The 27,185-nt window shown below is 54.4% G+C and overlaps 1 protein-coding gene across 1 annotated transcript in view; it reads right to left on the reverse strand.

Moving 5' to 3' along the window:
• Positions 1 to 14,750, reverse strand: part of PAPLN (papilin, proteoglycan like sulfated glycoprotein) — a 33,574-nt gene extending 18,824 nt beyond the window's left edge. The window contains exons 1-15 of the mRNA XM_049611429.1: positions 14,610 to 14,750; positions 11,196 to 11,267; positions 8,759 to 8,874; positions 7,860 to 7,920; positions 7,513 to 7,615; positions 5,860 to 5,990; positions 4,908 to 5,031; positions 4,467 to 4,547; positions 4,210 to 4,382; positions 3,966 to 4,089; positions 3,446 to 3,572; positions 2,995 to 3,060; positions 2,242 to 2,449; positions 1,487 to 1,669; positions 1,150 to 1,291 (exon numbers count right to left, since the gene is read on the reverse strand). Of these exons, the coding sequence (XP_049467386.1) occupies positions 1,150 to 1,291; positions 1,487 to 1,669; positions 2,242 to 2,449; positions 2,995 to 3,060; positions 3,446 to 3,572; positions 3,966 to 4,089; positions 4,210 to 4,382; positions 4,467 to 4,547; positions 4,908 to 5,031; positions 5,860 to 5,990; positions 7,513 to 7,615; positions 7,860 to 7,920; positions 8,759 to 8,874; positions 11,196 to 11,267; positions 14,610 to 14,750 (1,852 nt within the window). The remainder of the gene's footprint in view (positions 1 to 1,149; positions 1,292 to 1,486; positions 1,670 to 2,241; positions 2,450 to 2,994; positions 3,061 to 3,445; positions 3,573 to 3,965; positions 4,090 to 4,209; positions 4,383 to 4,466; positions 4,548 to 4,907; positions 5,032 to 5,859; positions 5,991 to 7,512; positions 7,616 to 7,859; positions 7,921 to 8,758; positions 8,875 to 11,195; positions 11,268 to 14,609) is intronic.
• Between the last annotated feature and the right edge of the window lie 12,435 nt (positions 14,751 to 27,185).

The following is a 27,185-nucleotide window of genomic DNA, read 5'->3' on the forward strand; positions in this document are numbered from 1 at the left end:
ACTTCAGCCTGGCCTGAAACGCTTTCTGTTTCCTTCCTTTCTACCTATGTGAATGCCTCTCTGGGGCAGGCTCAGGGCCACCTCTTCCAGGAAGGTGTCAGTGGTTCCAGGGGGCTGGACTCAGAGGAGCTGGAGGGCCCTCCTGCTCATGCACCACAAAGGCCAGGCCAAGGCACCCCAGGAGCCTGGCCCAGGGGCCCCCACACGGCCTCACCACCACTGCTTCCAACCCTTTGCTTATCAAGCTGTGTGTTCAGGCACAGTGCCAAGTTACCATCGTAAGAAAAGCACCCTTATTAACCCCATTGTACAGGTGGGCAAATTGAGAATCAGAGAGGAGAGGCACTCACCCAGAGCCACGTGGCTGGTCAGCAACAGAGAGTAGCGATTTAAACTCAGGTTAGCTGCTAACTCCAGATAACTTGCTCTTAGTCACCGTGGCAGGGGCCTCCCTTGGAGGTCTACCATCATGGCTCACGGGGCCCTCACCACTAGCACGTCAGGGCCAAACACACCTTCCTACGGTATCAGGGGCCCGCCACCCACACTCCCCTCCTCCCAGCTGAGCCCCAACCCACATTCTTCCTCACTATCCCGTCCTCACACCGAGCAAGTGCCGGCCTCTGGGCCCTTTGTCCTGCAGCTCCTCGCACCTGGGACATCTTTCCCAGTCAGGATGGGGGTGAGGGGAAGGGGAAGACAAGGGCAGGAGCAGCGTGTGAGGACAAGCTCTCCTGGACCACCTCCCTCCTCTGTACTCAATCACGCAGTCATTCGATGATAAACATTTACCGAGTACCCACCTTGTGCTAAGTTCTGGGGGGCAGGGGTATAAACGGGAATAAGGAAGCCAGTAGGCCTGACAAGCCGTATGCAATCACTGCGGCACAAGGAAATAATCCCAAGAGTGACGGCAGTTACGTGGGCTTTGGGGGGTGGGATGGGGACACGGCCTCAGATGGGGAAACCGGGCTGATCACGGGGCTGCACAGAGTTAGAGGCTGCAGGCGGCAAAGCCTTCAGCAGACAGAGACGCAGGAGCCCCGCCGGTGCCCGGGTGGCACTTAGGAAGCGCTGGCTGGTTCTTGGTGGGGAAAGAGGTCAGGCCAGGCACACTCCACACCCCCTCCACCCCCACCCCGTCCTCACCTGGAGGAAGGTGGCAGGGCTGTGTGTTACAGGGCTCCACCTCCCCAGGCTTGGACTGCGCCAGGCTCCCACAGCGGCTGGGCAGCCCGAGGGCACAGACGACCTGGCGACGCCGAGTGCCCGAGCTGCAACTCTTGGAGCACTGGGGCCCGCGGGGTAGGCGTGCAAACAGAAGGAGAGAGACCCTGAGGCTGGGGGTCCCCACAAGGAAGGGAGGGGGAACACGCCCGGTAATGCAGGTCAGACCCAAGCATGGTCAAGTGTCCGGCCACCTGTCAGAGACCCAAGGGGCCGGGATTGGGCAGCAGCTACGGAAGCGAAGGAAGCAAGTGCTCACTAGACCCCAGGCGCCCACATGCCAGGCCTGGTCGCTGACGGGGGGACAGTCTTCATGCGCGCAGGGCTCAGAGACGGGGGGGCGGTCCTCCAAGGAGCACGCTGTCGCCTGGAGCAGAGACCCCTCGTCGCCCCGACAAGTGACACTCCGCTTCCGGATCCCGGGACCACAGCTGACAGAACACTGTAAGGACCAGGCTGTCAGCAGGAGCTTGCCCTCGCCCGGAGGAGCCATGCCAGGGCAGACAGCTGGAGGCGCACCTGCCGGCACGGAGGGTGGACAGCACTCTACTGCCCACGTCCGGTTCCCGGGCTCAGGGAGGCTGAGTCACTCTTCTGAGGCTACACCAGGGCTGCTGACACCAAGCTTAGGTACCTTTTCCACATCCCCTCGTTCGAAAGTTGGACATATGTACGTGCCGGAAGCAGCTGACCAGCAGCCCCAGACAGTGCCAGCTCCTCCCTCGCCCCCAAACAATGGGTTCAGCTGCTTCTTCGTGCCAAGGCAAAGCCTTTCCCACCCTGCCTGGGATCCTGGACAAGGAGGAAGAGTCCAAGAAGCTCCTCCTAGCCCCCGCCTTGGCCACAGCTCCCAAGAGCGCCTAGCAGGTCACTTTACCTCCCCGGATCTATTTCCCCAGCAGAGGAGAAGCCTCCCAGTCAGACTCTGCTGCCGCCCAGGCCCCCAAGGCCCAGCACCTGATTTCCTCCCCTCCCTCCACCCCCACCCCAGCCCCTTCTAGGCAGGGGCCTCACCTCTCCCCAGGGCTCCGCGCTCCAGGACGCACAGCGCTGCAGGTTGCAAGGCCGCATGGTGGGGGGCTTCCCGGGCAGGCCTGCACACTCGGCCTCCTCAGTGGCCTCCTGGACGCCAGCCCCATCGGACAAGACGCAGTAGACAGAGCGGGACTGGGAGCCGCCGCCACAGGAGGCTGAGCAGGGCGACCAGGGCCCCGTCTTCCAGCTGGCAGGGAGCAGGAATCCGGTCAGGCTGGCCCAGCAGCAGGAGCCGGAGCCCAGGCCCAAGCTGGCACCGGCTGTCACACGCAGAGTGGACTGGGGATCCCCCAACCTGGCCCCAATCTAGGCCTGACAGGTGCAAGGGGGAGGGGAGGCAGAAAGCTCTGCACCAAAGGCCAAGCCCTCCACTTGCCATCTCCCACCACTGAGCACTGGTCCCTACAGCACGGAGCCTAGCTGCCCGTTTTAGCTTTCCTGTCCTCACTCGATCCCCCTTTCTCCTTCTCACCAGGTGCCCTGTCGTCCCCAGCCAGACTCCATTGCCACTGCATCTGACCTTAGCTGGGGCATCTCCCAGAGGGGTCGTGCTCACCCACTCGTGGAGTGGTACCGCCCGGCCCTGCGGCACAAGGACCAGAGGAAAGGGCAGCCCGGAGTGCACCATGCAAAGCCAAGCCCACCACCATCCCGAGAGGCCAGCTGCCACCAAGGCCATGAGAGTGGGAGGACTGCACCAACGTGGCAGGGAGCCTGTGGCCTGCAGATTACCTGTTCCTGCAGGCACGCTGGGCCCCAGCAAGGTGCCACGCTCTGGGCTGGTGCAGGTAAGAGGTCCTTGGTGCGTGAACAAAGGCATGGCTGATGCCCACAGGCCCTCTGGCCCGATCCCTGGCCCACTTCTTGGCATCTGCCAAGTCCCCTTCTGGCTCAGACAGGGCCTCCAGCACCTTTCCCTACTCTCCCACCACCGGCCTGGACATTCTGAGCACTGGGCACACATGAATGGACAGAACAGCCCTGGATCTCATGCCCGTGCCCCTCTACTGCTTTCCCCCCGTGGCAGCTGCCTCTGCCTCACTCTGGCCACAGCTGTAGGGAGACCTGGACCAACCCAACTGTTTGCTCAAGTGGCCTAGAGACCACACTGCCTTCCTATCCAAGGGCCCGGGCCCCACCATGGGTGGGGGGGGGGGGGGGGGGGGGCTGGCAGAGGCCTCACCGCTTGGTCTGCGGACAGGGGTGAGTGCTGCAGGGGCGGTGGTCAGTCGGCCGCAGCTGGGGCTGGCACATGTGGTCAGGGTAGACCTCGTTGTCAGTGGTGCAGAACACTGGGCGGGACTGGTGACCTGTAGAGGCCCGGCCATTGCGGGCAGGGGCGGGGTCAGTCAGCCTCCACCAAACACATTCTCTGGGCTGGGCATCATTCTGGACACACCCCAAGTGTCATCTTGATTCTCAGCTGACCCCCTGGGATACGTGCCATCGTCATCTCCAATTTACAGATGAGGAAACTGAGGTTTGAGGAGTATGATCTGCTGGTGATGGAACCCTACTACGATGCATGGTCATCGGCTCCGAGCCCAGCCTCCGCTGCCACCTTGGGGAAGCCTTCTTTGGTTCTCTTAGCTTAGAAGTGGGGGGCCCTTCATGGAGTCCCCAACCCCTGGGTTTCCTCCAGGTGACCCCCAAGACATGCAAATGTCCCACGTACGTGTCCATCTCCCCGGGGCTGCCCTCACCTCCACCGCACTCGGTGCTGCAGTCACTCCACGAGCCGTGGCTCCAGTGGAAGCCGGGCCGGGGGCTGCCCAGGGGCAGGTGGTACTCGTAGCTCACGCCTGGGTTGGGCTCCTGGCTGAGGAGCTGTGCGGGAGGGTCCTCACTGAGGCCTGCCCCCAGTGGGATCCCTCCTCATCAGCAGACCAGTGGCCCCCACCTCGCCTCTTGGGGAGCAGGTGGCCCCGCTCCCTGGCAGTCCCTCACCTCAATGACTAGGGGCTCTGAGGTGGGGCCGCGAGCCAGGAGCCGCTCAGGCGCCAGGTCCCCCTCGGCCCCTCGCTCGTAGTACAAGACAGTGCTGGCCACAGGCAGGGCCCAGGCACCCCCGATGGTCCAGTGCCCGTTGAGGTAGTATTCGCCACGGATGCTCTTCACCGCTGCGCAGAGGTGAGCCGCCCGGTCAGCAGCTGGGGCAGGACCCACCTCCCTGCCACAGCCCAGACTCACCCCAGACCACTCACCCAGGAAGTTCCTGCTGGCGGCCACCTCCTCCACCCGGATACTGGTAGCCCCCGAGGGAATTATGAGAATCTGGTTGTAGCCTGCAGGGGCAAGAATACTCTGGGCCCACCCACACCACAGCAGCACAGATGGGGTTGGGGACAGGCAGGGCTGGGCAGCTTGGGGAAGAGTCCTCCCGAAGGGAAAGTGGCCCCGCAAAGGCAAGAAGGGTCAGCAGGCTTGGGCGCCCAAACTGACTGGGGATGGGGGGGGTAGGAAATGGGGACCGTGGGGGAGGGTTGAGCAGGGGCATCCAGCTGGTGGCAGTGTGAGATCACACTTGCCAGATTGGACCCTCCCAGTGCCATGAGGGTTACTCGGATGGAATGGAAGACAGGAGAGGAAGGGACAGGCAACACACCCTCGTCTCAACGGCCTGTGGGCCCCCAGAGAACCCCCACCTCTGCTGAGGTCATTGGCATCAAAGGTGCCTGTGACGGGGTAGCAGGTGGTGCCGTCACCCCCACACTGCAGACACTTGTCCTCCTCCTTTGATGAGTCTAGGTTGTGGTCACAGCCAACGGCCTACCGGGCAGAGGAGGAGATGAAAAAGACCAGAGGGAGTCACAGATACACCAGGATCCAAACGCTGGTCGCTGGTCAGATCAGGGAAGAGCAGTGAGTACTTATCAGCCATTGAGGCCGAGTAAGCCCTGGATGTAGCCTGTGGCCGGCCATCTACTTCTTCTGCCAGCTCAGCACCCATCTCCCCTCCTCTGGCAACAACACCTCATTTCCCATAGTGTGGACAGAGCCCCCCAACGGTGGGTGTGGGCAAATCAGCAGGTTCTACGCCTTGCTCAAAAAGAGTGGTTCACGGGACGCCCTGAGCCAAGACAAATCAGAGGGAGCCCCAGCTCACTGGAACTCCTGGAAAGAGGGCACCATCTCCAACCAGAGGTTGGAGCTGCTGGTGGCCAGGTACACACCTCACGTTTCCAGCAATCTCATCCAGGTACCTGAAGTCGCCAGCCCATCCCCCGATGGCTTCCCCCCGCCCCCCCTTTGTCAGTTTTAGTTGGGCTTCTGTAACTTGCCACCCAGAGGGTTGCTCTTATCACGGTGCTCAAGTTTTCAAAGGGCAAAGGTAAAAAGGTCCTAGGGCATCTACAATGCAAAGACACCTTAGAAGCTGGTCATGGTAAGACATTAAGCTCACGAGAGCCACTGGCTCTGCTGGTGTGGGGCAGGGGACATCCTGCAATAAGCCTGAGAGGGGCCCCAGGCTGAGTAACAGGGGTGTGGGAGTGGGGGGATAGGCAGGGGGACATCCTTCAATAAGCCCAAGGCCAGGATGGGTAGCATGGCCTGGGGGGGGGGGGGGGGTGGGGGGGGGGCAGGGGCACAACTCACCCGGCAGCTGCCCTCCACACACACGTCCCGTTTGCCAGGCTCGCAGGGCGTCCCGTCCACAACAGCCTCCCTGTGCTTGTAGTAGAAGTTCTCCCCCTTGGGAATGCAGTTCAGTTCACACTTGTTCGGGGCTGAGCAGGCAAAGGGAAAAGCTGAGACCCCGGGCAAGCACCAAGTCCTACCCTAGGAACAGGGAAGCATGGGCAGGGGCCAGAATCACACAGATGGCAGAGAGAGAAAGCCCTTGCAGCTGTTCCCCCAGTGGCTCAGAACCCCGCCCCACCCCAGGGAGAAGAGACGGCCACAAAACTGCTGCATTCCTGGGGATCAAGTTGAAGAAAAACCCCAAGATAAAGAAAAAGCCAGCCACTTGAAGAGGTCTACCTCATCCTTATAGACAAGCCCATGTGTTAACAGTCAGCTATTCTAAGGAAATTAATTCATAGAATACTATGCACGTTGACTTTGCTATAAAGAATTACAAGGACTACGCGGTAACGTGCGAAGATGCTTATAACACACAATGCAAAATGGTGCTATGTAATAACTATAAATGCGTAAATGTATACAGGGAAAATAATGTGAAAAATGCTAAAATGGAATGCTAGACCAATCCTGTGAAACACCAAAGGCATCCCTTGCATGACCCTTTCTAACCTTTCCTCTGTGTTCCAATTTTTTTCTTTTTCAAATGTTTACAAAAATTTTTAGAGAGACAGAGAGGGAGACAGAGAATCCCAAGCAGGCTCCACGCTGTCAGCACGGAGCCTGCTGCAAGGCTCGAACTCACAAACCGCAAGACCACAGCCTGAGCTGAAATCAAGAGTTGGACGCTTAACCGACTGAGCCACCCAGGTGCCCCCTTATTTTTCTATAATACGGATACATTTAAATTATCCAGGCAGAGCAAAGAATGTCAACAGGCTCCCCTGGGGCCACTCCTCTAGCCAAGACCCTCTTCCCCATCCCTTGGTACACACAGGATATAAATGCTCATTGATTCGGAATCCAGAGTACCATACTTCCCAGGAGTCATTTGCAATGGGCAGTGAAAACTAACACTCAGAAGGATTAGCCTAAGGAATCTTCTGACGCCTCTATAATGTTTTAATTACGTACAAGTGTTTTTTCTGAAACCGTATTGCTCTAAAAATTAACCACTCTCCTCAAAGCTCTTCAGAGCAAGCCCTTGGGGGCCAGAGATCCTGAGTAAATGGACTCTTGCCATACCAAGCCCCTTGCAACCCCAGCCTGCAGTTGGCCCAAACATGGACCCACCCTACCAGCACTCCTCCTCCCCAAGGCTTCTGTGCACCTTGAGGAATACTTCTGGAGCAGGCCAAACAAAGCCGGGCTTCACATGGCAAGGGCGTGGCCTTCATGGCTTTGTTTGAAAAACAGAGATGGAAAAAAGGATGGAGAGACCTCAAAATGACCCCGGCTGTTGTGCTGCAGTGGGCACACGCCAGGAGAACGGTGGCACCGTAAGGCTGTTGTTGTTGTTGTTGTTGTTTAACGTATTTGACAGAGCATCTGTAAAATGGTGGTAGGAATTGTGCAATGGAAGATCAATGTACGGAGGAGATCCCAAACAGGTGGGGCGCAAGGCGGGGAACAGCAGCAGGGGCACCGGTGCGGAGGACCGCCACTTACCCCCGTAGTAGGGCAGCCATTTGTAACGCTTTCCCTGGAAGTCCTGGCCGTCGAACTGGGCACACTGCTCAGCCCGGAAGTCCCTGGCACCGGTGGGGCAGCTCTGCGGGGGGCCAGCAGGGAAGGGAGGGGCAGGTGGGCGCTTCCTCCCTCCCCCCCCCCACATCTCCTTGCTGCTTGGCGCAGCTCCAGAGCACCTCCTTCCTGGGGTTTTGGGCTGCTGGAGGGGAGCCTGTCATTTGCGTTGTGGGGTGAGGAAGGGGCTTCCCGCAGCCCAGGCTGTGCACCAGTGGGAGGACGCCCCGGGGACTGGGAGGTCAGCCGGGTAGAGGGTCCCAGAGCTTTACCTCAGTGTGGCAAGAACGGTGGCTCCGGACAGGGCCCACGCAGCTGGAGCCTCCGTCTGTCCTGAGGATGAGAACACCGCACCGGGAAGGCCCGGACCCCGCCAACCAACACCCCCTCCTCCTCCTGGGGCTCCCCCGCAGGCCCCGCTGGACAGAGGAGGGATGCCTGTGCACGCACAGGTTCCCCCAGGTAGGTGTAATGAGCCCCGAGTTTATACTTGGAAGAAGCTGGACTCAGCAGCCTATTCTGGACTTTCTCTAACTCGGGGCTACTCGGCCTCTTAAAGCAGATTTCCAAAGAAGACCCGAATTCTGCCTTTGGAGATAAAATAAGACGGAATATATGCACATCTGGTAAGGTTATTCTGCCATTTAAGGTGTATATGAGCATAAGGTGCTTAGAATAATAGCTCATGTCTCTTCCTCTTCACGCAAGGTTCTCGGGAATAGTGAGGTAACCCACCAACAGGCAAAGGGTCACCCCCTTGCTTTGTGCCCCACCCGCCATGGCACCTATCAGAGTGCAGGGCACATAGGCGCTTGATCCCTCACTTATTAAAGTGGGAGACACGTAGACTTAAAGAGGCTGCAGGTGGAGAAAATGCACAGATTAGCAATTGTTGAAGATCGTTCAGTAACTCACCAAGAATTTACTGCACCTGCCACCTGAAGCATGAGGAACTAGAGACTCAGGCACGTGAGGCAGGCCTGTCTCTAGTTCCCCTGAAATCAGGTTGATTGTTGGAATCAGAGTGTACGTATGTGGGAAATGGACTTGATTCCAAATATTCCACCGATGCTGCTCCCAGAGCAAACCTATTGCTCAGGACCAGCGGACTCCCCGACCAGCCTGCCCCCTGCCCTCTTCTAACAGGCTGGCCCCGGCCAGCCTCCCCTACCTCTGGGAGTAGCAGGGGCGCTCCCGGAAGCTGATGCCCCCTCCGCAGGTCCGGCTGCAGGGGCCCCAGCTGCCCCAGGGGCCCCAGAGGTCACTCTGCCGCCTCACCTTGGGAGCCTGGAGGAAAAGACACGCAGAGGAGTGTGAGTCACTCAGCCCCCCACAAGGGCACTGGGGCTCCCCAGAGGACCCTTGCCTAAAAACACTCCCCGATCTCACCTTGGGAGCCAGGCCCTTCAAGGACTCGGCAAGAACACCAGGCACCCCGAACATTCATTTACAGAACTCGCCAGCTTTCACCATAAGGGGCCAAAAGCCCTACTGCAAGCATGCCCTGGCCTCCTGTGCCAAGCACCCACGAAGCAGACATCCACTTGCCCGGCAGATGGGAGGGAGGGACCAAGCCTGCCAGATCTTAGAGCCGGGCTACCTACCCCTCCACACTGTCTCCCCGAGGAACGAAAGCACATTTGGCTTCAGCCACGGGCAGCACAGGCATGTTTTGTTTCTCTACAATTACTCAAACCACAAGCTGATGGTGTGGAGCCAGAATAAGCGGGTCCAGCCCGTCCTCCTGCTGGCCTGTCCTCACCTGCTCCTGCTCTCAGTACCCAGTCTCTCCTGCTCTGACTACCTCCTCCCAGGGCAACTCAGGGGCCCCCTTTCCTGCTGCGCTCTTCCCAGGGCTGTGCTGTGCCGTGCAGGGGTGGGGGTGAGAGAAGGTGTGAGTGGATGGAAACAGAGGCAGAGGAAACCACTCCTGACCAGCCTGGGGTTGGCAGGCGGTGACTGGGCGTGACGGCCAGGGTGCATATCCGCTTTATTCATCCCTAACCCCTGTCAGCCCTGAGAAGAGCCAAGAAGCACTCGGGGACCCCGTGGTGGCTCTGCCCTTGGCTGAGGCCAGAAATAGGAGGCAGCTGAGCTGGGTGCGTGCAGTGGAGGGGCGGAGGAGAGTTCTAGGCCCCACCTGAGCTCACATGGTGTGGGGAGGAAGAGGCAGGAAAAGGTTGCTCAGGTGTTCCTAAGACAGAAAGCACCTAATAGGACCCAGGTCGTTTTGTGCACCTTGACTCACTTCACCTGCACAGTATTATAACCCCCAATTAAAGGGAATCTAAGGCCTGATGATTTGCTTACGGTCACACAATTGTTAGGGGGTGGCTCTGGGTTTCCTCCTGGGGCCTTGACTCTGGCAACGTAGCCCCTCCACCTGAGCGATGGCTTCATGCCCAGGCACCAGAGAAAGCCTGTGCCAAGGATCTTATGGTGTGACATTTAGGGAACAAGGACCTTGGGGTGGCAGAGGTGACCGTGGGCAGCTGGCCTCTAGCCCACCCATCACTCTGACTGTGGCCCATGCTGCCTGGCCCTGCCCCTTCTCATCCTTGACTCACACTCTACAGAGGCGGCATTTCCCCTCCTTCCCCAGGGACTGCCTGTCTCACAGACGGTGGGCAGGGATGTGGGGGTCCCCCTAGCAAAGAGCTCTCCGGGGGCAGCATGGGACCTGGCTGCTTCCATGCCTTCCACCCAGTCAATGCCAGCAGAAGCTTGGCAGGAGCAGCTCCCAGGACCAAGCCCAGCTCTGTGGCCCCTCCTCTCCTGGAGGTTTGTCCTGCCATCTAGAAGATTTTTCATATAACCTCAGGCCCCCAGGTTTGCTCTCCAGGAAGCTGTTCTTCGGGCCCTGTTAACAAAACAGCCACCCTGATCACCAGTGGGCTCCCGTGTCCTCTAAATTTGCACTAATGCAGTATCCATGAGCCTCGTGTGGCTATTTAAGTTAATTAAAGAAATCAAATCAAAGAAAAAACAATTCTTCAGCTGCACTAGCCACATGTCATGTGCTCGGTAGCCATGTGTAGCCACTCGGTAACCAAGTGTCTATCTTACGGGACAGCACAGATTCAGGACGTTGATCATCTCAGAGAGGTCTGTTGGCCATCCCTGCCCTGGATGCCAGCCCCCAGCGAGGAGGAATGACCGGCACCCACAAACCTCGAAGCACAAACAGTCAAGCTGAGGGGCAGCCTGCTCTGTCCCAGGCAGACTGCAGATGGGATGAGCCATCTAGCCTGCGTCTTGGCTTATGCCAGCACAGCCCCCTCCCCTTCCTTCCTCCCTGGAAGACTACTGGGGGGGGGGGGGGGGGGGAGGGCGGTGGTCTAAGCTTCTGAAGGAGGAGGGCAGTGGCAAGTTGCCATTCCTGCAAACTGCACCCTGCAGCCTGGCGGGCAGCTCCGGGCACCTTGACTAGACCCCTTCAAGGTGCCATCTGCTTTTAAAGGAACTTTATTGTTTTTGGCCTTCCCCGCAGGGACAGGGCTCTGAGCTGCGGTGGGGTGGCTCCTCCCTGGTCCTAAACCCTGGGGCATTCCCCATCCCCCATTCCCTGCTCCCAAGCTGGGAGCCTGGCCAGGTAGGGCCGCACTCACCGAGGACCCAGGGGCCGGGGCCAGCAGCAGGGGCACGAGCAGGAACATCTGGATCTCGGCCTGCATCTCAGCCTGTGGGAGAGGCCGGGGTGGGCAGGGCAGGGATCAGGACCAGTCAGTGGGTGGGCAGGGGTGCACCCCTCCCTCCCCGTTGCCCACAGGTGACCAGAGAGCCACAGGGGGACCAGAGGGGAGGCCATGGGGCTCAGTGGCGCTCATGTCGGCGGGGAGGGGCGGGGGGTGGAAGTGGAGAAGGCCTACTACTGGCTTCTAAAAGTCCAAGAGTATCTTCTTTCACGATTCAAAGGGGAAAAAAAGAGGGCAATTAAAAATACTTCTCGTTGAGGGGCATCTGGGTGGCTCAGTGGGCTGAGTGTCGGACTCTTGGTTTCCGCTCAGGTCAAGATACGGTGGTTCGTGAGATGGAGCCCCCACATAGGGCTCTGTGGTGACAGCGCAGAGCCTGCTTGGGATTCTCTCCCTCTCTCTCTGGCTCTCCCCTGCTCATATCATCTCTCTCTCAAAATAAATAAATAAGCGTTTAAAAAAATACTTCTTGTTGAAAGACCGGTTCAGAATCAAAGCAATCAGCCTATTTTTAATTTAGCAAGAGGTTGCTTTTTTTTTTTTTTTTTAAACATAGGAGGTGGGGGAGGCAGTCTTTTTTTTTTTTTTTAATTTTTTTTTTTTAACGTTTTTTTTAATTTATTTTTGAGACAGAGAGAGACAGAGCATGAATGGGGGAGGGGCAGAGAGAGAGGGAGACACAGAATCGGAAGCAGGCTCCAGGCTCTGAGCCATCAGCCCAGAGCCCGACGCGGGGCTCGAACTCACAGACTGTGAGATCGTGACCTGAGCCAAAGTCGGACGCTTAACCGACTGAGCCACCCAGGCGCCCCAAGAGGTTGCTTTTTAAATTTTTTTTTTTTTTTTTTTTGAGAGAGAAAGAGAGCATGAGAATGAGTGGGGGAGGGGCAGAGAGAGGAGAGAAAGAATCCCAAGCAGGCTCCACGCTCTCAGCTCGCAGAGCCCAAGCAGGGCTCTATCTCAAGAACCCCGAGATCATGACGAGAGCAGAAGTCAAGAGTTGCATGCTGCACCGACTGGGCCACCCAGGCTCCCCAAGAGATTGCTTTTTAAAAATCCATTACAGGGATGCCTGGGGGACTCAGTTAGGCATCCAACTTCAGCTCAGGTCGTGATCTCCAGGTTTGTGGGTTCAAGCCCCGCGTCGGGCTCTGTGCCAACAGCTCAGAGCCTGGAGCTTGCTTCAGATTCTGTCTCCCTCACTCTCTGCCCCTGTCCCACTCATGCTCTGTCTCTCTCTCTCTCTCTTTCTCAAAAATAAACATTTAAAAAATTTTTTTTAATCCATCACACCAGTTGTTTCTAAAACTTGTTAATATAGGGGCGCCTGGCTAGCTCAGTGGGTGGAGCACGCGACTCTTCATGAGAGGGTTGTGAGTCTGAGCCCCATGGTTAGGTGTAGAGATTACTTAAAAATAAAATCTTAAAAAATATATATATATACAATTTTTTTAAAGAAATTCTCTGGGGGCGCCTGGATGGCCCAGTCAGTTAAGCGCCCAACGTGGGCTCAAGTCATGATCTCCAGGTTTGAGTTCAAGCCCCAAAGAATCAGGCTATGAGCACAGAGCCCGCTTCTCATCCTCTGTCTACCTTTCTCTTCCCCTCCCCCGCTCATGCGAAGGCGGCGCACTCTCTCTCAAAAATAAACATTTTTAAAAGTCGCATTTAAAAAACTCTCCCAAGATGCTTTCAAAGCTCAAATGCTTTAAAAATGTCAATTGTAACCCTACTGTAAACCCAACTCAGCATTTCTCTGCACAAGAAAGTCTCCACAAGCGGACCCCAGTGTGGTGTTTGTGTTCAGTCTGTGCACTGTACCAAAGAATGACATAAGCAATTTGCTCCTTCAGTACAAAACAGCAAGCGAGTACTGACTTGTAAGTTCAAATTTACAAATCTGTAATTCTACCAATGTTCTAATTTTTTTTTTTTTTAAGCATAAAATGACTTCATTTTACAAGGACAAAACAGAGCACACACAAGCCAAGTTCAGCAAAATTTAACCTGGCACGTTTAGCGACGTACATGCTTCGTTAATTTAGCACAAACACTGATTCATTTGGTCGTTATTTTCACAGTCAAATCAGAGGTTCCTGGGGCTTGCAGGCGGGGGGGGGGGCAGGGGGGACGGCCTTCTCTCCCCACACCCCACCGCCCAGGACGACCTCTGCTCTGCGCACCCCGCCCCCGCCCCCGCCCCCGCCCCGCAGCTCCTGTAACAGCACCGTACTGTTCTAGGGCTCATGCCAAGATGAGGGTTGGGGAGATGCTTCTCTAAAGCCGGCTGCCTTAAGGGGCGAGGTGAGCAGAGCCAAGGGAGAGACGGAAGGACAGAAGAAAGACTGGACTTAAAATTGCTACTAGGTACCACCACCACGGCTGCAATTACACTAGATCAAGGCCCACATATGCAATCCCAGGGTCCTGGAAAGCCTGGAAGGCTATTTCAATTCACTTGGGAGAAAAACGCAAAAAAGACCAGCCCTGGGTCTTGGGCACCGGACTACTCTGCGGGGCTCCCCCAACTGCCCGAGGGCAGGGCCCGCTGCGCACCCGCCCGACAGTGGGGGCTCCTTTCACACAGTGTCCCGGAGGAACGCGGCGGTTCCGGACCAGGGCCGAAGCGGAGGCCAAGCCCGTCTGCTCCTCCTCGCGGGGGCTGGCCCGCGACCCGTAAACTTGGGGTCCCTGCGCGCCAGGCGCCACGTGTCCGCAGGGTCCCCAGCGGATGCGGAGACGCCCGAGGCCGGTGCGACACCCTTCCCCGTCTTACTCCCACGCAAGAATCTTCCCCACGTCGGTCACGAGGAGGCGCCCGCGGTCCGCAGTCCCGGCCCGGGGACGTGCCCGCGCCCCCCACCCGCCCGCCCGGGAACGCGCGGGCGCAGACCCCCCAAAGTGGAAAGGTGACCTTCCCACGCGAGGCGCCAGGGCCACCGGGCATGTGATGGCCCTGACGGCACCTCCGGGAGGGGCACGCTCGGTCTCCTGGGCCCGGCGCCTGGGAGGCGCGGCAAAGGCGTCCCACCGAGGCAAGATCCGAGGGGGCGGACGGCGTCTGCGCGGGGCTCCGGCTGCGTCCGACCGCCCACCACTAGCCGCAGTGGCTCCCGGCGTCTCCCGCCCGCCGGTGACCTCCCAGCCCCGCCCGAGGTGCGGTGCGGAGCGGTGACCTCGGTGGACAGAGCCGGAGGCGGGTTCCCCTCCGGGACCCCCTACTTCCTCCGATACCGCTCTTCCTGCGGGCCAGGCGGGGCACGTCCCTGCAGCAGCCCCGGAGCGAGCCGCCCCTGCGCCCGGGGCACTGTCCCTCCGCTTTCCTACCTGGGTCTCCCGGCGCGCGGGGCACGCAGCACTGCTCCGTCGGTGCCCGCCCCTGGAATGGGAGGTTGGCCTGGCCGCGCGGAACGCCTGCGGAGGTTGGACTTTCTCTCCTTGCTGCTGGCTGGCTTCTCCCCGCCCCATCTCCCCCCGCCCCAGCCAGCCCTGCAGACACCCATCCCCAATCCCAGTGGAAAGCCCCCGCCCCCCTGCAGTGACCCGTGCTGCATCCCCTTGGGTCTGTGCCAGAGCTTGGCTTGCCCTCCATTCTGTGTTTCCTCTACTGGGGGGGCACCAGTCACCACCCTGGTCCCACTTCCTCTGTCTAAGCCATCCATCTCTGTATCATCCCCCTCCATGCTCACCTTACATATAACACACCTCTGTGTCCAGCCGTCCGCCTCTTCCACCCTTGAATTCTGTACAGGCAGACCTCACTTTCTTGTGCCTCCTTGGGTTGTTGGTTTGGAGGATTGAGGGTTTTTGGTTGTTGGGTGGTTTTGTGTTTTTTGTGTGTGTGTAATTTGCTTCATTGCACTTTATTGCATTTTTTACAAAGTGAAGGTTTGTGGCAACCCTGCCTAGAGCAAGTCTACTGGCCCCATTTTTCCAACAGTATTTGCTCACTTCGTGTCATATATTGGTAATTCTGGCAATATTTCAAAATTTTTCATTATTATATGTTATGGTGACCAGTGATCAGTGGTTAGGATGCTCTGAAAGTTCAGATGACGGTTAGCATTTTTCATCAATGAAGTCTTTTTTAAATTTTTTTTTTCAACGTTTTTTATTTATTTTTGGGACAGAGAGAGACAGAGCATGAACGGGGGAGGGTCAGAGATAGAGGGAGACACAGAATCGGAAACAGGCTCCAGGCTCCGAGCCATCAGCCCAGAGCCTGACGCGGGGCTCGAACTCACGGACCACGAGATCGTGACCTGGCTGAAGTCGGTCGCTCAACCGACTGCGCCACCCAGGCGCCCCAATGAAGTCTTTTTTAATTAGAAAAAAATGTGTTTTTTTAGGGGCACCTGACTGGCTCAGTTGGTAGGGCATGCAACTCTGTTTTTTCTTTTTTAAATATCTATCTATCTATCTATCTATTTATTTATTTATTTATTTATTTAGAGGGGGGCAAAGCAGAGAGAGGGGGAGAGAGAGAATCCCAACCAGGTTCTGTGCTGTCAGTGCAGAGCCCCCTGTGGGGCTCAAACTCACAAACTGTGAGATCATGACCTGAGCCGAAATCAAAAGCTCAGCTTAACCCGCTGAGCATGCGACTCTTGATCTCAGGGGTTGTTAGTTTGAGCCCTGTGCTGGGCATACAGTTTACTTTAAAAAAAATGTTTTAGGGGCGCCTGGGTGGCTCAGTGGGTTAAGCATCTGACTTCAACTCAAGTCATGATCTCACCGCTCATGAGTTTGAGCCCCGTGTCAAGCTCTATGCTGACAGCTCAGAGTCTGGAGCCTGCTTCAGATTCTGTCTCAGTCTCTCTCTGCCCTTCCCTCACTCATGCTGTCTCTCTCTCTGTCTCTCAAAAATAAATTTAAAAACATTTAAGAAAATTTTTAATTAGTTTTTTAGACATGTTATTGCATACTTCATGGACTACAGTATAGTGTAAACCTAAGTTTTATATACTCTGGGAAACCAAAAAATCTATTTGACTCACTTTATTGTGATATTCACTTTATTGCAGTGGTTTGGGGCTGAACCTGGCGTATCTCCAAAGTATGCCTGTACTTCAGCCACAGCTGTTTCTCCTCACACAGGCTGCTGTTTGCTACCCTCCCAGCCAGCTTTTCACACTGCCTAGAATGCACTCTGAAAATCCACTCTACCTTGCAAGCTACTACTCATCCCTCAAGGCCCTGACCAAATGTCACCTCTTCTAGAAGCCTTCCCCATACTGTAGCAGGCAGAATTGGTGCCCACCCTGCTCCCTCAGTCTCTGTCCCTGTCTGCTGTAGTTTATGGTGCATCACTCTGTGGGAACCCGAGTCTCCCTGACTCACCTTGTAAGAGGCTAAGGACAAAGCTTGCCTCCCCATCACCTGTGCCCAAGGCACTAGTTAGGATCAAAGTAGGGACTCAATACATGTGATGCATATCATTTCCTTTCTGCATTGTCCTTTTTCTCAGCAAAGGCACTTCTTGCCTGCCATCCCTTTTTAACTGAAAATCACCTACCCCCAGGAAAATAGCATTGGCCCTGGGCCACATGGGAGGTGGGGAGGTCACAAGGCTGGTCCCTTTCCCTCATCTCCTTTATTTTTTTTATTTTTGAGAGAGAGAGAGAGAGTGCGAGCAGGGCAGGGGCAGAGAGAGGGAGACACAGAATCCAAAGCAGGCTCCAGGCTCCAAGCTATCTGCACAGAGCCCAACGCGGGGCTCGAACCCACAAACCGCGAGATCATGACCTGAGCCAAAGTCAGATGCTCAACTGACTGAGCCACCCAAGCCCCCCTCCCTCATCTTCTTATACCTTCCGTACTTTACTTACCCTGAGCACTGGTCATTTCTCCCATGGCCTCCCTTCGGGCAGAGAAACACCAGTAGGAAGCTCCCCGCCCCCATTGAGAGCCCCAGCCCCTGTAGATCATCTCTCTAAGTTGTCACTGATGCTCAGACAAAACGCTTACTAAAACATAAGCATTTTACATCTGTCCCATTTCTAACCCATCAGTGAAGAAAGAAGCGGCAGCAGCTGTGTAGCAGGGGCCCCTGGGGACTAGTGTGAATTCTTAGGCAAAGATAAAGCTTGGCAGAGAAAAGGGAGTGGAATTACCCAAAGCCTGTATAGAAAAAGAAAATAGCTTCTTCCATTCAAGAAGCCCCACTCCCTGCCCCCATCAGCCAGGAATTTTCTGGGCTTGGTCAAAGGTCCCTTAAGTGGGAGGAAGCTGCTTCTCCTGCTCTGGGGGGGTGGAGCCGCTGAGGCACCTTCCTGGTCTGCTCCTGTTTTTCCTCAGTGATCCCTTCTCAGGCACCCAGGCCCATGATTTCTTGCTCCCCACCGCCACTGCAAAGAAGACCCAGAAGGTAGGGAAGCAGAGTCAACACACAGCGTGAAGGAGCCAGGCTCGAGCAGTTCCTGGCTTGGGTAAGTAGTCCTCTCCCAAGCCTCAAGTTTTCTACCCCAGAGGGATGTGTGAGCACGGTGCCCAGAACATAACTGTTCACCAAAAACAATTGGTACACACACACACACACACACACACACACACACACACAAAATGGTGATTTAGAAAGAAGATTCTGGGGAAACGTGTGAGACCTTCCCTCTCATTGTAAATCCCCCTCTGCCTGGCCCTTCTACCTGCTAGTGTGAGAAGCCCAGGGTGCAGAAGGGGTACAGCCCTTGGAGGCAGACAGACCTAGACTGGGAACCTGTTCTGCTTTGTGTGTGAACTTAGGACTAAATCATGTCACCTCCTTAAGCCTCGACTTGCTCAGCTGAGCCTCACACAGAGCGTGGTAGAGTAGGGAAGTACTTAGCCGCTATAGAGCCCCTACGAAGTGCGTGCTCAGCAAAAGTTCCTTCTGCCCCGTGCTCCCTCTGCCTGTTTCCTGGGTTCTTTACATCTGGATCATCTCAGCAGATTGCAGATCCAGGGACACAGCCTAGAAATAAGCGGCCAGATCTTCTTGTAAGGCTGGGTTAGAATGGAAACCCATTCCAGGCTCCAAGGATAGGCCACTTCCAGGAGGCCTTCCCTTAAAGCCTACCTCTGTGCTCCCACGGCGCCAGGATTGCACTTTGGAACTACTACAGTGATACGAATGTGTCACTTTCCTCCCTCTAAATTGTGAATCTTGCAAGGTCAGGGAAAGTGGGAGCCGCTTTATAGCGGCTAAGTACTTCCCTACTCTACCCACCCTCTGTGTGAGGCTCAGCTGAGCAAGTTGAGGCTTAAGTAAGGACATTGAGAGCTCATGGAACTGAGAGGAAGCCTGGAGAATCAGGCACAGACAAGGGCCAGAGTCCCCACCAATGCCATAGACCATGGCCCAGGAGCAGTTCTGGTTAGGACTGTCCTGTTGGTCTCTGGAAGCTGCCACCACCACTTTCAGGTTACAATGACCCATATCATCCCCAGAGAAAACCCTGAATGGTCCTCGTAGATGCCAACCCCAACAGGAAGGAGCACGGCTGCACCCTGACCACCAAGACCTACGAAGCAAGAGTCGGCAGGTTGCCCGGATGGGAACCTCGTTCCGATGTGCAGCTGCTGGCATATGGCGCTTGTTTAACTGGCCTTGGAGAGAACGCTGCTTCTCTTCTTCCCTCTCTTGCTGATGGTTGTTTATTAATTCCAGGGACACTCGAAGGCCTCCTCTTCCAGAAGCTGCGGAGAGAACCCGTCCAGTGCTGGCAAACGCGTAACACCCAGCTCTCTGGAGGGAAAAAGTGCTGCCCAGTAGCCTTTATCAACTTCCGTGGTGTAAATACTCCATGTCTGTTTTCAGGCTACCAAGGTGATGTCGCTGAGCACAGAGCTGGGAAGAGATGTGGTCGGCTGTCCCAAGCTGTCGCAACACACGGACTGTCTTGCCCTTGGGGAATTTACCTTCTAGTAGGGCACTGCATTCTAGCGCTATGTGTTAATCCAGAATAAAACTATCTGCAAAAGGAAATCCAAAAGGAAAAAGAACGCTTCACATGAGAGGATTTCTCCGTTTCTCTCTCTGCCTTTTCTTCCCTCCCCCTCCCATGCATATATCCATTTCCCTTGCTGGAGTCATTCAAAGTTGCGGGTGGGTGGGGGAGGGGAGCGTTAAATGCCCCTTGCCAGTCTGTCCCTCAACTTGACTCTGTGCTTTCAGATCCCAACACTAATCTGTCTTCCTCCCCCTGTTGCTGCCATATCCAAGTCAGGACCTTGAAACACCGAGCAAGACCATGAGAAGAAGTCCAAAGCTCAGTATATCTGACAAGTGCTGTCATAAGATAAGCCACCTGACCTGTGGAGGGGAGGTTTATGCTCAAAGGTGGGTCAGAAATATAGCTCCTCGACACTTCCTGCAGACATGAGGGCCACCCAGAGAGAAAGAACAAATCCTGGGATGTCCTTCAGTGACATCAGGCCTGACACAGACCCACCCCATCTGCCCCATCCTCAGTCCAGATCCTGGGACAGGGCACCAGGAGGGAGGGCGAGGCCATTTGAAGACGCTTGGTGTTAGGGCGGCAACACGGAGGGAGGTAGGGGGCTTTCCAGAAAATATTTCCTGATTGGCTTCCGCCCAGCAGCTCCAGCCTCAATCTCATCCCTTTCCTTCCACACGGGAACACACACACTCACCCCTGCACACGTGTGTGTGCGCACACACGCTCACACACACCGTAAGGGTCGGCCTACAGTCTCCTGCAGAAGCTAACTGCATGAACTCCTGGAGACATTAAGGGAGAAGGTGTGAGGAGCCCACTGTGCCCACCCTCTGCTTCCTAAGTGGGAGGGGGCTTCAGAGCTCAGGCCCCCACAAAGGTCAATGTGGGGTGTGGGGCCAGTCTGCAGCATGCAGGCCCGGAGGGTCCCCCTCAGCTCAGGGTGGGTGTCCCATGGCTGAGTGGCAGTGGCCTCGGTGCCCCTATCAGCAGTGACAGAGACAGGGCAGGTCCTCTCTCCCCCTCTGAAGACCCCTGTGCCTCTGCCTCAGCATCCCCTGCTCTGCTGCTGCTGTCCCCTGTGGGCTGCCAGGGAGGGCCGGGGACTGGGACCCCCACAGGCCAGCTGCCAAAGTTCTTCAGATCCTTTCTTCTCTCTCTCCACCACACTCTCAGGGCACGGCTCATCTCCTCTGCCGCTTCAGCCTCTGTATTTGGGTAATTCTCAGCCTGGAAGCTGACAAGTGTCTGTGCCTTGTGCCAAAGGCCTAGAAACATCACTCAGAAAGTCAGAGGACCAGCACCTCTTAATTCGGAAATGCAATTCCCAATGCTCAAGTTAAATGAAAGGGGAAATTCTACTAACTTTGTCGGGGGGTGGGGGGGGCGGGTAGGGTGGGGAGCTTCTCTAACTTCAGTAATTTGTGAACCTATTATCCTGACCCTTATTTTAGAGCATGATACCACTTAAAAATGCATGGACATAAAACTAGGTCTAAGCCTTTTATTTTTACAGCTTTATATAGCTATAATCCTATTACATATGTCTAGGCCCCAATTCCTTATTAGAAACTCTCGGGGCCAAATGTGTTTCAGGGTTGAGCATTTTTCAGATTTTAGAAGTTACTAAACTGCATATGACATACTACCTCCAGTACTTTCTGGAAGCTTTCTTTAATCAAAACCAACCAACCAAAATCAACAACAAAACTACACGCACTTATACCTCTGTAGCAAAACATACAAATATTCACCTAAACAGGCTAAACTGAGACTCTGAATAGCCTCAGGCCACACCTACTCACAAGCCTAAGAGAAACCTTTTGGTTTTCAGAGCCTTTTGAATTTCATAATTGCAAATAAGGGATTGTAGGCCTGCACAAATTAAACACAACATGACTACAAATGGGGTTCACAACATTAGCACAATGTTAATGACGGTGACAGAGGCCGGTGGCCTGCTGAATTCCATCGTGGGGGAGGCGGTGGGAGACGGTGGGGCTGGAAGAGGTGTTAAGTCCATGTGGTCCACAGGCCTGGGTTGGAATCTGGCATCTGTACTCACTGGCTGGGACGTGTCCGGCAAGTTAACCTTCCTGCATGGCAGTTTCTTCATTTTTAAAAGGAAGACAATACGGGGCGCCGGGGTGGCTCAGTCGGTTACGCGTCCAGCTTCGGCTCAGGTCATGATCTCGTGGATCATGTGTTTGAGCCCCACATTGGGCTCTGTGCTGACAAGAGCCAGGAGCCTGGTTCAGATTCTGGGTCTCCCTCTCACTCTGCCCCTCACCCGCTAGCACTCTTTCTCTCCGCTCTTTCTCAAAAATAAAAAGTAAAATTAGAAAAAAAAAATTAAAAATTAAAAAAAATAAAAGGAAGACCATAGATTAATGTAAACAAAAATCAATGTTAAAATGGAAACTTCCCAGGAATCAACCGCCCCAGGGGCTGAGAACAAAGGAGGGCAGCAGAGAGATGGGGGTGGCCCTGGGGACCCTGAAGGCTCTCGGCACAGGCCTCCACTCAGCACACACCCTGAATTCCAGTTGTGACTGGGCTGCACTGGTGGCTAGAGTAGGGGAGGAAGTTCTCAAAGCAGGGTTTGCAGAAAGACACCAAATACACAGCACAAGGCATGGATCCGGGGAACATCAACTTTAAGATTGGGAGTGTGCTATGTTGGGGGGGAGGGGTGAAATATATTGGGTAATGGTTTACGATGGTGTTGTGGTTATCTTTCTATTCAAACGAACCCACAACAACGTGATGAACCCTGAGAACGCTGTGCCAAGAGAAATAAGTGAGACACAAAAAGACAAATACAGCATGGTTCCACTAACTTGAGGTCCCTAGAGCAATCTAGTTCATAGAGACAGAAAGTAGACAACGGCAGTTGTCAGGGGCTGCCGGGAGGGCGGGGTGGAGGGCTGGTTAGTCCGGGACATCTGTGGTGGTGACAGCTGCACAACATTATGAACAGCTTGAATACCTATGAGCTGCACACTTAAAAATGATTCAGATGGTAACTTTTATGTATATTCAACTCCAGACGTTTCTGCACGGGGCTGCTACTTTGGGAAGTGTCCTAGACGCTCAGGGTCTCGTGTTCCCCTGTTGTTGAGCTTTAGTTAGAAAATTTCCAACTTGACAACACATTATATTTGGGAAAAAAAAGAAAATTTCAGAAACATTATCAGGCTCTGCATTTTACAGAGGAGAAAAAAAGAGTCCCAGAGAGGTGATCCAACTTTACAGAAACAGGTCTCCAGTGCCCCTCCATCCTGGAGCTAAGAAGCACAGGCTCTGGGCTGGGCTGCCTCTCCCACCTGCTTTTTCTTTTTTTTAAAGTTTATTTATATTTATTTTGAGAGAGAGAGAGAGAGAGAGAGAGAGAGAGAGAGAGAGAGAGAGAATCCACACCATCAGCACAGAGCCTGACATGGGGCTCGAACCCATGAACTGTGAGATAATGACCTGAGCTAAAACAAAGAGTCAGATGCTCAAATGACTGAGACACCCAGGTGCCCCTTTTTTATTTTTATTTTTTCCCACCTTTTTGTTGTGCATGAGTCTGGGCTGTTCCTCGCCATCTCAAAGCTTCCAGTTTCTCACCTGTGAAATGAGGAGGGTTCCCTTCTCACAGGGTGGGATGTGGTCGACCTGAGACTGTGCTTGTGATGGGCTGGGTGTAGTGTCTGAGGCACATTGATAGGAAATGCTCAGTGGAATTGGTTTCACGAGGCAACTAGGTTCCTCTGGGGCTTTTCTTGGTTGAATGAGGGATAAATACAAGTATTAAGAACTGTGCTGTCCTTTATTCCTCCTGCATTCAATGTGGTGACACTGACCCAGGACAAACCCATATATTTATTTCTCAACATCACAAGCGTGCCTGGGGTAGGAATTCTGTTTGGATTCAACTCTGAACACCCCCTATAAAATGTAGGGTCCCTTAAGCAGATAAGGCTAATTGGCCTCCTGTCTCCACATTCTCCATTATAAACAAGGGCAAAATTAGTAAATGTTTGTTCCTACTTAAAACATCTTCCCTGTTTAAACAGACCTGTTTACGTCGTCCTGCATGGAAATCCCCTCCTGTGGACCCCTAATCCACCATTACTTCATTGGCTCACAAACACTTGTTGAGCAACTACCTCCCAGGAGGTCTGGGATGGGGCGGTGAGTGCACGCACCCAGCTCCCCCCACCGCTTCCGCCCGCTGGTCCCCACACCGCTAGAGGGTGCGGGGGTGGAGGGGGGTGGGGGCTGGCGGCCAGCTGGGAGGCACAGCCCCGCGGTCTGCGTGCACTTGCCCGCGCTGGCTCCCCTCATCCTGCCAGAGGCGCCAGGGTGGACGAGAGACCTTCTCTGCTGGCTTCCCTGTCCAGAGAACCGGGCCGCGACAAAATAACAGAGGCGTGTGTCCGGGCGGCTGGGGGAGCTGCGTGAGCGTCAGACCCCCGGGAAACGGAACGAGGCCGCAGGCCCGCGGCCCCCACGGAGGGAGTCGGATCCCGGGGCGGGGTGAGGCGGTGGCGGCGGCCGGGGAGGGGCGGATTTAGGGACGCGGCTGCGAAACCAGCTGGGCCGGCCAGCCCCGTGGGGGGTGGGCCCCGGGGCGGGGCAGGAGCTCCGTGCCGGGGTGGCCAGGCCTCGCCCTCCTCCTCTTCCTCCACCTCGCCCGCCAGGCTAGGGCGCTGCTGGGGGAGGGGAGAGACGGAGGGCCTCACCAAGCAGCAGGTGGGCAGGGAGCCCGCAGCTGCCAGGCAGCCCCGTCTGCTCACCTCGACGTCCCACTGAGACCGGCCTCTCTAGGTCAGATCACCTGCCTCCCCTCACAAAAATGTTTACCAGTGCATTTGACTTAAAAACAAAAATCAATCCGTGCAATTATCACAGGCTTGGAGTGCCTTGGTGAGTCACATCTTTAATGACCAAAGTTGCATAATCACTTGTAACACGTCTATTTATTACCTCATCGGTTTCTCTAGGGCACAAGAGGGAAAGGGGAAAATCTGGTCCTTGATGGCCAGAAAGAGTCCCTCAAAGGATAACCTGCTACATGTGGACAGGGGTGGGGAGAAGACGGTCCGTAGGTCTCCCTACAGTGGCTGCTCCGGGGTCATTGCCACGGGCCCATCTGACACAGGGACACCTCGGTTCGGGGGCAGTATCCTCCATCACCAGAGTCAACACACTCACCCCTAAGCTAGCTGGTTGCACTGTGGGGTTCCCACAAAGACTGAGGGCCCTTAACGTTCACGGAATTCCCTTCTGAAGGGCCAGGAGAGCCATTTGAGTGCCAGAGTAGCCATAGAAAGAAAATGTGAAGTCCGTTCTGCCTTTACCAGCCCTGCCCTAGAAAGCAGACAGGAAAGAGACCAGAGTGAAGGCAGAGGTCAGACAGGACATAAGAGTCCTTCCCCTTCCACTGGGACTTTACAGTCCTCAGGCCTGATGATGTCTTCTTATTATTTGCTTTGAAAGAGAGAGAGGGAGAGAGAGAGGGAGAGAGAGAGGGAGAGGGAGAGGGAGAGGGAGAGGGAGAGGGAGAGAGGGGGAGAGAGAGAGAGAGAGAGAGAGAGGGAGAGAGAGAGAGAGAGAGAGAGAGAGAGAGAGAGGGAGGGAGAGAGGGAGGGAGAGAGAGCGCGCGCGAGCATGAGCAGGGGAGGGCAGAGAGAGGGAGAGAGAATCCCAAGCAGGTTCTGTGCTGCCAGGACAGAGCCTGCCACAGGACCCCATCTCATGAACCATGAGATCATGACCTGAACTGAAATCAAGAGTGGGATGCTTAAATGACTGAGCCACCAAGGCACCCCTGATGATGTCTACTGATGACCTTCTGGCTAGGTTATTCCAGAGAAGACTCCTGAACTAGGAGGGAATGGGGCAGGGGAAGGAAGCTTGGGAAACCAAGGCTTCCCAAGCAGATAGATGCCCGCGATGGCAGAATTGGCAGAGAGGTCATTTTCAGTGTTTCAGAAAATCTTAACAAACCCTACATTCACATCTGTCTGGCTCATGCAAGTAAAACCCAGTCACCTCACCAAAGAAGCTTAACGCCATTTTACAGCATATGTAGGTAAATCTAGTAAATAGAAAAACAAATTACTACTAATGGGCTACAGTACTTGGTGGACAAAATCTTTAAAAATCTAGATGCAGGATAAAGTCCCCCAAATCTCTCAGTGTCTCCCAGTATTTGAGAGACTACTGTGTGTCCATCACTGTGCTAGCCATGTCCAGAGGGGATACATCAGCCCTTAAAGAATTCACATAAATTCGGGTATTTAAATGTAGTATAAATATACTGACCTAGCTCCTGGTGTTATTTCTACTTTTAGATCTTCCTTATACATATCTCTGAGTTTAGTGGCTCTTGACTAGGTCTGCTATCCAAGAAAACTAATCACAATCAGAATCTTACCTGCATTCCACCTCAAGGTATGCTATGGGTAAAGGGGTAACAAAATCCTTTCCTCTTTTGCATAGGGGATTGACCTGGCATAATTATGCTATTAATTTTAGGGGGGGGAGAGGGCAAACAGTGGCAGCAAGAGTATGTCATCCCTTATCCTAAGAAATAGGACTCCACTGGGGTGCCTGGCTGGCTCAGTCAGTGGAACATGCAACTCTGGATCTCAGGGGTTGTGAGTTCAAGCCCCACATTGGGTGTAGAGATTAAAAAAAAAAAAATCTTAAAAAATTAGGACTCCAACAAACCTGGGTTGAGGCCCTTCCATTTCTCCCTTTAGAGGATGTGGCATACAAGGCACAGAAGGGCAAGCCTGTGTAAGAGAATGAATCTTGGTCAAGATTAAGAGGTCCCCCGGGGGTGCCTGGGTGGCTCAGTCGGTTGAGCATCCAACTTCAGCTCAGGTCACGATCTCACAGTTTGTGGGTTTGAGCCCCAACCCATGTCAGGCGTCGGACTCTGTGCTGACAGCTTAGAGCCTGGAGCCTGCTTTGAATTCTGTGTCTCCCTCTCTCTCTGTTCCTCCCCTGCTCATGCTCTGTCTCTCTCACTCCTTCAAAAATAAATAAAAACATTAAAAAAATAAAAATTTAAGAGGTCCCCTGTGCTGAAAGGCCCGTGTAGCAGGTCAGGTCACATCCTCCATGGTTTCTACAAATCATCTAATGAAGAAGATATATTCTAAGTACCTGTGGAAGATTTAGTTAGCTAAATGGGTTTTCCTCTGGATAAATCATCACTTTAATTCAGAAACCAATTATCCTTGGGTGTCTCATATACCTCTTCCTTCCTGATTTTGTTTTTGGCATATGTTGTCTTCGTGCCAATTCTGATTCTTCCCTTTTTCTCAAATTTGGTTCGAACTTTGTTTCTGGAAAACATTCCCATCTTAAACCCTGTCTTTTGTGGATCCTTCCATTGCTCTGGACTCCCAAATATAAGGGGGCAACATTGTACTTGCTTGTACTTACGGAAGCTGCCATTTCACTTCTAACCAGATCCTAAGCAAGTACTACCCCCCCCCCCCCCACCACCACACACACATGCAGAGCACACAGAAAAGTACCCAGAGAGAATGGTTGGGCTACAGAAGACTGTGGTACTTACCAAGTGATACAGGAACCCCGTCATTATTCTTGCTTCTCAACTCTGCCAGAGGACATTCTTCATCTCATTAAGAACACTGTTGTCAGTACCCCTAAAAACCAGAAACCTCTCCCAGCAGATGACAAATCATGATAGTTGTGGCAAACTTTCGTGACATTGCTACAAGATTCAAAAAAGCAAATGATGCGATTCCCAAAGGAGGGAATGAACAATGAACACCTTCCATGCTTCCTGATGCCCTTAGCCAATATAACCAGGAAGGCACCTCTCATATGTTCCTTCTGAGGACAATGGCCAAATTTGGTTTTCTTGCCATGATCTTATTTCTGATCAATCATTCCCAACATTTTTTCACTATTTAGAAACAAAAGGTTTTGGAGAGTTTTA

The sequence above is a fragment of the Panthera uncia genome, assembly GCF_023721935.1.
Source record: "Panthera uncia isolate 11264 chromosome B3 unlocalized genomic scaffold, Puncia_PCG_1.0 HiC_scaffold_1, whole genome shotgun sequence".
Lineage (NCBI taxonomy): Eukaryota > Metazoa > Chordata > Mammalia > Carnivora > Felidae > Panthera > Panthera uncia.